This window comes from Chiroxiphia lanceolata, chromosome 12 (genome assembly GCF_009829145.1).
Source record: "Chiroxiphia lanceolata isolate bChiLan1 chromosome 12, bChiLan1.pri, whole genome shotgun sequence".
Taxonomy (NCBI): domain Eukaryota; kingdom Metazoa; phylum Chordata; class Aves; order Passeriformes; family Pipridae; genus Chiroxiphia; species Chiroxiphia lanceolata.
Window position 1 is genome coordinate 1,667,501 of NC_045648.1, and position 13,172 is coordinate 1,680,672.

Below are 13,172 nucleotides of genomic sequence, written 5' to 3' on the forward strand. Positions count from 1 at the left end.
CCAGGTGTCTGTGCCGTGCTTCCCTCAGGGTGTTTTTCACACGTGCCATGTGATTCCAGGAGCGCCAGGAAGCACCGATCACACCTGATGCCCATTCCCGCCGCCTGGAACGCGCGGCGGCTTCTCCGGCCCGGTGACGTCGCCACGCTCTTTGGATCTTCGTGGCGGCCATTTCAGCACCCCCTTGGCCTTTGGAGCTTTGGCCAGGTCGATTTAAGACCTTTGCCACAGTTGACTGATTCTTTATCACTGACAAAATGGCACTTTTGGGGGGATTCTCGTCAAGCTCGAAGTCTGAGGCGACTTGCGCCAATTTTTTGCCGCTGATCGTGGCCAAGGGGACAGAGGAGTCCTTGAGAAGCTTTTCTGCGTGTTCCAAAAAAGCCACAATGCTCCCCCAGGACAAATGATGATGTTGTTTGAGTGCCAGAAAACCTGGAGCTCTCGGGTCTACCGTGCCATGGCAAACAACAATGTCCCAGTCCAAGTGTGGATCCCGTGAGGACTGACACGGAGGAGCTTGTGGGGGCTGTGGGAAGAGAAGAGCCACAGATGAGGCCACTGATCATAAATAAACAGTCAAAACACACCATTGTGTTGCTATTTTTGTCTCAAATGTGGGGATTTCTGCATTTGAAATACATTCATGCTGATTCCACCCACCATCACCACAGATCCCAGCCCAGCTTTACCATCAAACCCACCACAACACAAAGACCTCTTGAGGTCACGGAAGGTTCTGAGCATTTTCACAGAAATAAATTAAACGCACAGAGCAATTCTTGATTTAGCAAATACACAAATTAAGCTTTAAAATCTGAAACTAACTGCAGTGGTATTCTTACACTGAGACTGCCTCCACCTTTCCTGCATATAAATGCAAAGGGGGAAAACTTGGAATAGAAATATTCACACTCTTTAAAAGCACTCCTTATTTACAGGGAAATTTAGCCAGCAACTCATTAGCTTTGATTTTTAATCTAAATGCACTATTTTTAAACTGTTTTTAGGGAATTACTGTTATTTACATTAACATCTCATTGATAGAAATCGTTCCCTGTGAGGGTGGTGAGGTGCTGGAATGGATTTCCCAGAGAAGCTGTGGCTGCCCCAGCCCTGGAAGTGTCCAAGGCCAGTTGGATGAACTTAGAGCAAGCTGGGATAGCAGAAGGTGTCCCTGCCCATGGCAGAGGGTGGCACTGGATGGGATTTAAGGTCCCTCTCAACCCAAACCATTGTAGGATTCCACAATCTCCATTACTCAAGTTTGCTTTCCCTTTGATTTTCAGATCTCTTTCCTTTTCACATCTCAGTGGCACAAAAGTCAAGTCTGGGAAGCTCAAGCAAAACTCCAGAATATTGTGTTTGTTCCAAAACACAATAATTAGCCATAAAAAGGAAGAAATGCCCCTTTTCCACAAGGATCAAGAACAATCATCAGGCACTGTGCAGTCAAGGTCAAACTCCCCTACAGTGTTCTGTAAATATGGAGAGAAACACTACATTTGCTTACCTGCAGTGAGGGGGATTTAGATGAAACATTAAAAAACTCTTTTATAACAGTAAAGATAGTTAGTTAAGCACTGGAACAGATGGTCTAGGGAGGCTGTGGAGTTGCTATCACCCAAAGTTTTCAGAACAGGTTAGAAAAACATCTGTCTGCAATATTACAGGTACAGGTAATTCTGCCTGGAGATCTGGATAACCTCATCACATCCTTTCTAAACTTATTTTTTAAGACTGTGAAATCTTGGTTTTCTAAGATGTGGAAAAAAAACTAGACAAATTTAGGTAGAAGTCTTGAGAAAGTAGAAATAGGTAATATGTGAAGTATTTCTTATTTTAGTTCCTATTTTCTGGATTTGGTTCAAACCCTCCTGTACCAATTCAGTGATTTACAGTCACTTCCTAAACCAGCTGTGGTGAAGACAGTATTAAAAACATGAATAAAAACCTTATTATCCTCAGTGTCTGAGTGATCAATTTAATCAAATACCTGTGTCTGAGAGGGCATCTGCCCCTCAGATTCCAACTGCTGAGCTGGATATGTCCACACTGGCTTTGATTTCCTTGCTGAAACCACGGAGCTGCTGGATGGAAGCGGTGCAATGTTACCTTTGTTAGAGGAAGATGTGCCATAAATTGCTTCCTTGGTGTCTGCATTCTCAGGGTCCAGCCTACTGCTAATCTCTCCTGTACAAAGGGAAACATTGATGCCAGGTCTCATTCATTAATTATCAGTAATTCATTTAACCACGTGGCAAAAGAGAGGCTGGATCAGCTGCTGGAAGCCCTGATTTACAGGAACTCTGCCTTTACACGACACCAAGGGTCAGAGCTCCAGATTCAGGTGCTCCCAAAAGTTGAAACTTGGAACCCACACGAGGATTCCAGAAATGAACAGGAACCAAAATCCTCCCAGGAATTCAGAACTCTGACTCCTGTTCAGCTGCAAGACACAGGACGCTCATGTGCATCTTTGTGCACTTGGGAATTTGAGGGAGCACTCACTGGGCAGCTCCTTCCTCAGGAGATAAAACAAGGGCCCTGGGAGTGAAGTTGGAGATGCAAACGATGGTTGTTGGATGTTTGTACTCACCTACAGCTGATTTCTTGTGCTGCCTGGGAAATTCCTGGGAAGGTGCTGCCTTGGATACAACAGGAGGGGTCTGCAGAGTTATCTTTGCTGCTGGAAGGATAAACCTTTGGCCAGTTAGGCTCAGAGCACCTACAAGAAGATGACATTCCTGAACAATTCATATGTATTCCAGCCATGAAAGAAAATCAGTTAGTACCAATGAAGAAAGAACTAAACAAAGGCACAGCCAAGTTCTACATTAAAACTACAAAAGCAGCAGTTTTCTTTAACTGAAGGATTCATACCTTTCAATATTCAATATTTTACCTTCAAGGAAGGTGAGCTTTGCCTATAAAAATTGACAAACACATGAAAGATACTCTAACAGTGCTGATTCTGAAAGGGAATTCTATGCTTGTATATATACATAATTATATGCTTGGGCAATGCAAGTTAAAATGCAGAATGGCTGAGAATGAACTCTTGTAAACACAAGGGAACCATGAATAGGCACTGATGGCTAAAACAGTGCAACTGCAGGTCTAGTTAAGACTGAATGATTAATAACCAGATGTTAATCACCATCATTTGACTTATTTAGCCACTCAAGAACCTCCAGCACACACAGTTCTTCTCTCCAGCAGCAACTGAACCCTCTGAATTAGCAGAACTGACTCAGCTGATGCTCAACACAACACACACCGTGTCCTACAGCAGCTCCTCTGTGGAGGGAGGAGCCTTTGAGATCATAATTCTTACAGGTTTTGAGGTGCCAGAAAATTCATTTACCACCTACCTGCTGCAAACATCAACTCTGCTTTATGTAGCTCATACCTGGTGGCCACAGCACCCACGGAGGGGCTTGTGTGACCCACCTTTTGGGGTGTCCTCTTCCAGCAGGGATAAGGGAGAATCCAGGGGTGGAAAGGCAGGGAAACCCCAAAGGGTGGCAACTGTGTGGCCTTTCCCTGTCTTCTGACTGCACATCTGGGAGGAAAAACAGAACTCCTTTTAACAAAGGGAAATCTGGCACTTACAGAGCTACACTCCTCTACTCCCACAGCAATAAATAATAAATATAATTTCTGCCATGAGTGGTTTCATTAAGATTTAACAACTTTTACTACTTATGAACATGCCACAGTATCATCTACTGTCATTACTTCAGAAATTTATAATACAGTTAATTAAACTCAATTGATGTCCTGTGACTTTTGCTATGCAAAAATCAGTGTACTAAATACTAAAAATCACGAGAAGTTTGCTTAATTTTAATGAATATAGTGTAAACATGGTGTTTCTTGACAAAACAGCCTTTAAACATAGAAAATGCACACTTGGGCAAGGTACCAGAAGGAAAAGGAAAAAGGAACATTGGATAGAAATGTTTGAACTCTACTGATGACCTGATGCCACGTGCTGGAAAATTGTTTATTTGCTTTTTTAAAAAAATATTTCATTATGAATGATTAACTACCTGAAATAATAATAATAATAATAATAATAATAATAATAATAATAATAATAATAAATAGATCAAATCAGAAAGATGAGAAATATTAATAGATCTGCAAAATGGGAGTAATGGTATTTAGCTCTACCAGAGCACACTGGGGCTTTCTGCCTTAAAATATTAGCTTTTAATGACTGATTATTAAGTTTTTAGTACAATTCAGGCCACGATTGGGATCTTTGAGCACTATTGTGTCATAATTACTGAATAACATCAACCATCAACTTTCTAGAAAGGGAGAAGAAATTCTAAAGAGCTGCTTCTAATCCTGGCAGGGAAATGAGACAGATCAAAATTAACTATTCTAATTTTTCCTCCCAATTTGTATAATAACACTGCCCACAAGAGACAGCCAGGAGAGAGAAAATATGTACTTTTTATCATAATAGAGAATCTTCCAGGCACTCACTTCAGTTCTGGCCATTACAGACCATTATGCTTTAAGGGATCAAGATGGATAAATCTTCATGTCCTTGTGTTCCAAGAAAACAGCAATAAACACACAACAAAGATTAACTTTACACCAGCTGGCAAATAAGTGGTTTGATACTGAGAAAAAAGAAATTATAAAGCACACTTTCCTACTCACACTCACCCCAGCAGTTTGTTGAGGACACCACAAAAATATATGAAAGGAAAGAAATTTAATTAAAGTGACTCCTTAAAGCAGCCCTGGTTTTATTACTGGTTTTATCCTAATTTAAGTCCCAGGAGTTTTGTTATGATAAACAGCACATATATATATATTTTAATTGTGTTTCTAGAGATGTAATAAGCTACAAAAGAAAAGCAATTCAGGTGAAGTGTGTGAGTTCAAAAGCAGCCTGGAGGCTTGGGGTTTTTTTTTTAACTGGAGACAGATTTAATTCTTCTTTAATTTCTATAAGGTCCATGGCAGGTGTCATATTAAAACAAGCATTGATGCAACTAAAATGTAATTTAATCACTCATTTACACTGCCCAGTGCCATGATCCACCTCCTCATGTATTACAGGCAACATGGAGCTGACCCAGAACAGCTCCCCACCAAAATCCCACCCAATTTCCCCCCCTTTCCCTGCTCTTCCAGCACCCTGATTGCTCCATTAGCTGCCCTCTGGAAGAATTCACTGAGATATCAAAGCAAAAGGTGACAAACTGCTTTAATTCCGGCACTTACCTTCACTAAACTGATGCCCATGAAATTACAACAATAAGACCTTAAAAAATAATATTAAGGTTTTACTTTTGGCATCGTTGCTCCATCCTGGGCACTTTTAAAGCTCAGTTTTATAGGGCTGGAAGGGAGCACTTCATTTGCAGGGCAGACTAAGGCTGACTTGCCTTAAAATATGCTTGGAGTGTGCTGAAAAACTATTTTTTCATTTCAAGTGCTTCTGAGTGTAATTAACCTGGGACACGAGAAAAACAATTCTATTACCCTTTCTAAAGTGTTTTTCTCCTGTGGATAAACCTCTCCCACTTTATTTTTTCTTTTTTTGCTTCATTTTAAATAGGGCACTTGTTGGAACACCACAGGGATTTTCTGATTAGTTCTCTATTTGTTTTCTTTTTACCCAGCAATATTTAACTAGAACGACGTTTTTTGGGGTTTTTTGGGGGTAAATATCTTTATAAATGTATTTTTCACCCAGAATAGAAACTAGTATTAAATACACAGAAAATGAGTTTTGTGTGTCAAAACCACAGTTTATCAACCAGGACAAATTAGACAGATGAGATTTGATAAGTAAATAGCAGAAAATCACTGGGCTTGATAGTGATGGTAAAAAAGGTTTATAACAGAGTAATTTATCCTTCCATTTATCTCCTCCAAACTGCCATCTACCCCCATATTTCTTGTCAAGAAGTTCCTGTCAAGGTTTGGTGGACACAGTGCTTCCCACTATAAAGGGAAGGAGGAAGCTCAGCAAAACAAAATGAACAAAACTAAGGGCAATTTTTAATATGCTCAGGAAACTGCCAGGGAAGAGTTTGTGGAAGGCAAGTTTAATTGGAAAAAACCTGCAAATTGCATCAGGTCTTACGTTATTCTTGCCTACTTTAAGCTCCTAAAGTTACCAGAGATGGGTCTGAATTGTCAATTTTCCATGTGCTTGGAAAAAAAAAAAAAATCAATCTCCCTTCATGACCTACCAGTAGCTCTCCCAGAAAGCCACCTCCATCAAAATTCCACCCTAACAGGTGTGAAGGAGAATAGCTGGAGAACTTTGGAGAATCCCACATCTGCTTTTTGCAAAGGCAACAGAAGCAGCACAGAAGGAAGTGAGAAAGATAATTGCTGGCTTGAACTCCTCTACATTTTCCTCCTGGCAAAGGGCCAGATCTGCAAGGGGGGATAGGCAGGAACAACTTATTGGGATTCAGGGATGGGTCCATCCCTGTCCAGAGACAGCTGGAAAGCAGCAGCCCATGGCATCCCAATCAGGCTCTGGGTTTGTCAGGGAATGCTGATCCCGAGCAGCACCAGCTTCAGCAGCTCTGGCTGCACCCCTGCCTTGCAAACTGACAGTCAATCTCCAATTCCAGCTGACAAGAACTGGAAAAAACTTCAAACAAATGGTGACCTTTGCAAAGATTAATTTGTTTACCAACAAAGTGTTCTCTCCGTTTGTCAGCCGAGATGGGGGTGACCTTCACGTCCCCGTTTGCAGGCTGAGAGGATGCTGACTGGAGTCATCTGTTAACTCCCTCTCTCCAATTATTCCCTTTTTATTTTTAGTGACAAGAGGATTTTTATTAAATCACTGGGCTGCTTATTATGATTACACACCGTAATACAAACCCAACCAGCTTATTTTGATTTACTGTAGTGGAACATTCATTTGTTTAAGTCTCATTCTGCTCCCACTGCCAAACTCTGCCTTGGTTGTAATTATGGCCATATGTGGAGGTTTAAAACACAACCAGGTTTGGAGCACCAAAAGACCTCATTTTCTTCTACAGCTTCTTTTGAAACGAAAGGAATCGCCCTCGCTTTATGATCTTGGAAATAAATACACTTCCAGGGAGAAGCAAGGATGCAAATAGTGAATAAAGAATGAATAACTGAGGATATGATTAGTATGGTTGTGCTCAAACAAGTCAGCTTAAAATCCCCCCCCCCTCCAGAATCACTGCCATCACCATTACAGTCACACTAGGTAAGATGCAACTCATAAAGGCTAGAAATCATCACCATATTAAATTCTACCTCATGAATAAATGAAAAGATTCCTCAGTTTACAGTATAATATACATTTATAAGAAAACAAGGACCAAAAAAGTGCCAGCATAATTCTATAAGAGAACAGCAGTCCTCTGAAAATGAAAGGTGGAGCTGTGAATCTTCCCCACATTGCAGCAGGATGTCAGAATTATTTTTGCTGCAATTCAGATTACTGCTCCTTTTGCTGGGTGCTCCATGGGAAGTATACATATTTAATAATTACCCACTCATCATTTTTCATTTGTTACCCACACATAGGCTGCAAAAAGAAGTGATGCCCAGTCTGTGTTTCAAACAGAATTACAGCCCTCCTTTTAAAATAACTCCAGAACTTTACAGAGAATGAGGCTTTGTAATCAGACCCAAAAAGGCACAAAAGGGCAACAGTTAATTGTTCTTAGTTTCTATGATAAAACTCAGCATCAGCAACTTTATAATACCAAAAGAGCAAGAAAAGAAGACACTTTTTGTGAAACAATGAGCTCGTTACTAATAATTTATCAAACTACCCCAAGGGCAGGATAATAAAAAGTCCAGGTAGGTTTGTGCTCGACCTCCCTCATCACCTCAAAGCCCTGGTTTTAATCTCACCGTGTTTTTAACTGCTCAGGTGTCCTTCAGAGCTCCCGGAATACACCTGAATGCAGCTAAGCAAGCAATTAGATTTTTTAATTTCCTTCCACGAGAGTCGTTCTGCCGGTGATATTTTTTTTTTTTGGGGGGGGAGCTGCTCCTTTGACCCCACGGACACACCTGGGCACGTGCGTGTACGAGCAGCGCCCTCTGACGGCAAACAGCGGGCAGGGACCACCTGCCTTAATTATCGCAGCGACTTTAACCTGCATTTCATCAAAAATTAACAAAGCCAGACCCGCAGATACACACGGATTCACGTTAGTTGCTGTTTGTCATCATATAGATCACGTATGATATATATATATATATATATATATATATATATATATATATATATATATATATATATGTCATAAGCAGTCACTGCTGTAAGTGCTGGTGGGGATCGTGCTCAACAAAAAATTTCACATCTCAGCAGAGGATTTTGCAAATCCTAATTGCAACGTTTTACCCCCAGGACACTCCAAAACACCACACTGTGGCATAGGATGACAACAGAATAAGTGATATTGTAATATTAACCTAATCATTTTAAATAGAATAAATTGGAGATGAAATACCTACTTGATTTTCAGCCCAACTGTAAATATGTATCCGAGAGCCTGACTCATTTCCACTAAATGCCTGTAATTTAAGTCACCAATAAGAAGTTTTCTGTGCTCAGTGTTTGAGGGAGAGTGGTAAAACACATGGCTCTCTGCAGTAGGATAATATTCCTCTCTGTGAGTGTTTTAGAGTGGTTCTAAAAAGCTATTAGCCATGATGCTTTTTTCTAATTAACTCTGTATCACAGGGGTAGACAAATCACCTCTTAGTCTGGGCAACAGCTTTCAAAAAATCATTTTTTACAAGTGGCAGCTCACAACTGTGCCATTCACAGATCCTCTTGATGTTGTTTAAAAGCAAACACCCCAGAATATCTCTGAGAGCACTGGGCTTGCTGCATAATATTCTATTCCATAAATTAAATCATAGAAGAGCATCCCCATGTGAGACCATTGGGCATGTGGACCACAGTGCTGTGCTAAATTTGGGAACATAATTGATTTTTGGAGGGATGCCTGTGCCTATTAACTTAGTTTTCTAAAAGCATACTATGCTAAAAACGTCCTCTTCACATTCAACTGGTTATTTAAGTGGAGCAGCAGTTACAGAACAGAAATTTGGAAGAATCAAAAACTTAACCTTGCACAGCTTGAACATTCCCAGGGCAGAGAGAAGAGGAGAGAAGGGTTGATTTGATGGACAGGACTCAGGATACTCCTAGGAGAGGGTTGTGGAAATGCTTGATATTCCTTGTTTCCCTCAGGGAAACAGCTTGACCAGATATAAAAGAAAGGCTGTGCTCCAGAAGAACTTGTAGCTGACACCTGGGATCTACAAGACATGGAAATACCTCCACATGGAAAGGAGGGAGCTGAATTTGCCCCCCCCGTTCCAAAGTGCTCCCAGCAGGAAGTGCAACTCAACATTCCCTGCCAAACCACATCAGAAAAAATAAGATGTAAATGACACCTAAGTTTGTGTAGGATTCTGATTCTCCTTCAGTAGAAGCCCTATTTTTTTTAATTCTGACACTGATTTCTGCTCAGGGCCAGCACTCATGTGGCAGGATTGCTTTTGCAAAAAAAAAACCCAAAAATCAGCTAAAAAGAGCATCAAAACAAAGTGAAAGCATTTGTCACTTATTCCCAACAATCCTGTTATTATTGGAAAACAGAATGTGTTCTTGCTATTTTATGAAATTTTAAGAAATGGCAAGAGCATGAACAACTGAAAGGTCATTTTTATCAATAAAATTACTTTTACTTCTGCTCTCATCTTTGGGTCATACCCAAAACTCCACAAGCTCCAGTTTGCTCATCTCCTCCCCCTGATTTTCCTGAGATTACTGACCAGGCACATTCCCATGTATAACTTATCCTTTTGCTGGATTGGGATCTTGGGACCTAAAACTGTTATACTGTTTTTTCCCAGTATTATCACTCAAAATGTTTTGATCCTTATATATCAATGCCAAAAATTAGGGGTTTTATGTGGTATTTTCACTTAAAATATTTCTTTTCTTTAGGTTTAATACACATTAATTATAACAGTGCAAAACAAGGCATACAACAAGCCCATAAATTGATATAAGTTACTTACAGGAGCAGATTTTTTCTTAGTTATAAGTGGCAGCCTGGTCTCATCATTCTGATGTTTTAAACCAGCTTTATTTTCCGTGTTCTCTGGGTCAAGCATGATTTTAATATCCATTTCCACCTGCTGCTGAAATATAGAATAGGCATAATGTTAAAAGAAAATAAGTGCTCATAAGCAGAAGTTGTCTAATATGTCTAATAAATTTGCAAAATAATGAAAAAAATTCACGTTATTTGACTCCACACAGAACTGGGCAAACAAAGTGCCCAATGGAAAACTCTGCAAGGATTACAACTACTACCCACAGATGTACTTTTGCCAAACTTTGTCCAACTAATTCCAGTCCAAGCTCTGAAATTTCCACACCTGTGGAAATTTATTAAGGCCAAAAGCCATGCCCAATGTTTTTATGGCAGTAGAAGTTTCTCAAGTTAAAAAAGTTTTGGTTCATATTCTACTGCATAAACACAAAAATAAACCTATGAAAATTCCACTTTTTACAAATAAAACGTGCCACAAAAAGTTCAAGAATCATTAGATGTGCATTTGAACAATTGAACAATTGTATTGCTTTGTGAAAGCACTTAAAATGGTTTAATTTATTTATCTGCACAATATCTTCTTTTGGTAGTAATTACAAGCAGATGTATCAATGAGATGCTCAATTTAGATTTGGGGTTGTAAGAACAAAAGTTATTATCCAAGCCAATTACTCTTTTACCCACATGGCTGCACAGAGACAGAAAGTTCAATTTTCACCTCATCAGTGCTTTTGTGGTATTTATTTTATTACTGTAACACACGGTTCTGCAGAGAGGAAACTGCTGGTGCCATTAAAAAAAGGACTGGGGGGGAATTGAGCACCTTCTCAATTAAAACAGGAGATGATTCACAATGCAAAGTGCCCTCTCTGACAGGGAAGTGATCAGGGCAGGAGTGCAAGACACCTCTTTGTGGTTCCCAGGCTTTATTAGGAGAAAAAACCCAATTCCACCACACAGTAGGGGAAAAAAAGATAAGAGGGACAGTGCTTCCCAAATCCCCCTGAGCTGGGTTTGCAGGCTTATCCTGCTGCTGCTAAGACTCAGAAATAACAATATTAAACAATAATTCTAAGCCTATTCTGACAATCATATGGACAAGTTACTGCCCATATGACAAGTTTTGATGTGAAAACAGCACCTGTGCTTATTTGGCTGCAACCTGGTTTTATCCCAACTCCTGCAAACGTCACTTATGCTCCATGTTACTCATTTAATGGGGTCTCTGGCAGAATAATTAGGGTGTTATTTCAGACCTGGGAACCTTGAGGCACACGTGGTGCTGCTTTGCTGCATGTCTGGACAGTCACAGGCTCAACAGGGACTCGAGGCAAAACCAGCTGCTTCTGAGAAGCCCCAGAAGGAAGGGCCCTGGTTTAGAAAGAAAAACAGTGAGGTTTTTTAAATTACATTGATTTTACCTATTAAACCCATACTGCTTTCATCTGATTGGATCCAAAAGACTCTATTTTATTTACATCTGCATTTAGCAAAAATAAAGCCACAGCAATTAGCAGGATGCTGCTGTAGCTTCTCAGAACCACATTTACTTTTGTATTGTTTTTTTACCTTAAAATGAAACCAAAATAGCACGTGACCAAACTAACTTCATCCAGGCCAATGCTCCCACTTGCTTTACAAAATTATGTTACCACATTTTTTGTGTCTTGCTGCAATAAAACAGCTGCTTTACTTACCATTTAGGGGGCTCTTTTGAATTTACTTCTTTATTACCAGCAGAACAAACAGGTAACACTTGTCCACTTACAGCATTTATATAATTTTCAGCATATTTCTGTTAAGAGGAGAAAAAAATAATGTTTAGACTACTACAAAGGTACGAGGGATATTAAATTTAACTCAGTTAATTCAGCAAATCAGGTCTCCACTTGACTGAAAAGTTGATAAACTTTGTGTCTCTGTTGGACTAAAAATCTGATTTTGGCTGATGGGCACAAGATCAATTCATTCTGATGACCCAAAAAATTGAAGCCAACGTTCTGAACTGTAATGTCTGAGGAATCCCATCATTTGCTGATTGGAAAGGGATCCTGCAGGATGACAAATAAGTGGCTCCAAGTGAGTTACTGACAGAGACCTCAAAAACTGAATAATCTTCTGGGTCTGCTCTATTTTACTTACTCTCAGCCCAAGTTCAGTTCTTTCAGGTGCTGTTCTGAGGTCACTGATATCCACAGCTTCTGTTGTTCCTTTCAGGTTGATATTTTCCATTTTAAGTTTGTGAAGGTCTTCATGTACCTAAAAAGCAAGTCAGAACAAAAATTATACCTGTAACCAAGCCTCAGGGGATTAGAGAAAAGGATTTAATCCAAATTAAATGCTTCTTAAATACAGGAAAAAAAAATACATGTGCTCTCCTATACTTTTGTACTATTATAAATAAGAGAATACCAAGCCAATTACTTAGTCATTGACTATAGAAAAGCTGGGAAAAAAATCAATTTGAAAACAAACCTCACAAAGCAACGAGAATAAACTTCGGGACTGAGGTTCTCTGTTTCCTTACACATTTCACACACGTCTCGCAGCACGGGTGGCTTCACTGGGCAGGGACCTCAAAACCCTTAATAAAGGACTTAAACTCGGGGCAGCCTGTGAGGAAACCACATCAGCCCACGTCAAAAACGCATATTTACCTCAGCTGAACAATTTCGAGGTCTCGCTAGGCTAAAACCCACAGCATTTACGCAGCATTTCCACAGCCCAAGCCCTGACCCGACACCCACCGGGCGCCTCCCCTCAGGGAGGACCGGACGCCCCGCGCCCCCCCCCCCCATCCCCTCAGCAACATCAGAGCGCGTCGCGCCTCAGCCGAGGGGTGACCCGGGGTCTCGAGGCGTGACGGGGAGCCCTGCAGCTGCTCTGCCGTGGCCGGAGGGGCCGGTCCGGGGGCAGGAGCGGCCGTTCCCGGCGCTCCCGAACGCACCTTCCCCGCTCCCGGCGCGGCCATGGCGGCACCGCCTCACCCGGCAACGGGACGCGCTGCCCGGGCCGCACCATCCGCCCCGCCGCGGAGGGGGGGAGAGCGCACCG

The 13,172-nt window shown here is 40.9% G+C and overlaps 1 protein-coding gene across 11 annotated transcripts in view; it reads right to left on the reverse strand.

Moving 5' to 3' along the window:
- The window catches only part of IQCH (IQ motif containing H), a 55,211-nt gene that overhangs the window by 40,113 nt on the left and 1,926 nt on the right, over positions 1-13,172 (reverse strand). For 4 of the 11 annotated variants that reach the window (XM_032700052.1, XM_032700054.1, XM_032700046.1 and 1 more), the window contains exons 1-9: positions 13,045-13,112; positions 12,261-12,379; positions 11,816-11,913; positions 11,375-11,489; positions 10,081-10,203; positions 3,454-3,565; positions 2,600-2,728; positions 1,997-2,193; positions 1-529 (exon numbers count right to left, since the gene is read on the reverse strand). The exon at positions 1-529 is cut by the window's left edge and continues 23 nt beyond it. In XM_032700052.1, the coding sequence (XP_032555943.1) occupies positions 1-529; positions 1,997-2,193; positions 2,600-2,728; positions 3,454-3,565; positions 10,081-10,203; positions 11,375-11,489; positions 11,816-11,913; positions 12,261-12,350 (1,393 nt within the window). In that variant the 5' untranslated portion in view covers positions 12,351-12,379; positions 13,045-13,112. Of the gene's footprint in view, positions 530-1,996; positions 2,194-2,599; positions 2,729-3,374; positions 3,566-10,080; positions 10,204-11,259; positions 11,490-11,815; positions 11,914-12,260; positions 12,380-12,593; positions 12,732-13,044; positions 13,150-13,172 lie in introns of those variants that run through there. The other 7 variants (XM_032700049.1, XM_032700051.1, XM_032700047.1 and 4 more) reach the window with 7 other exon arrangements.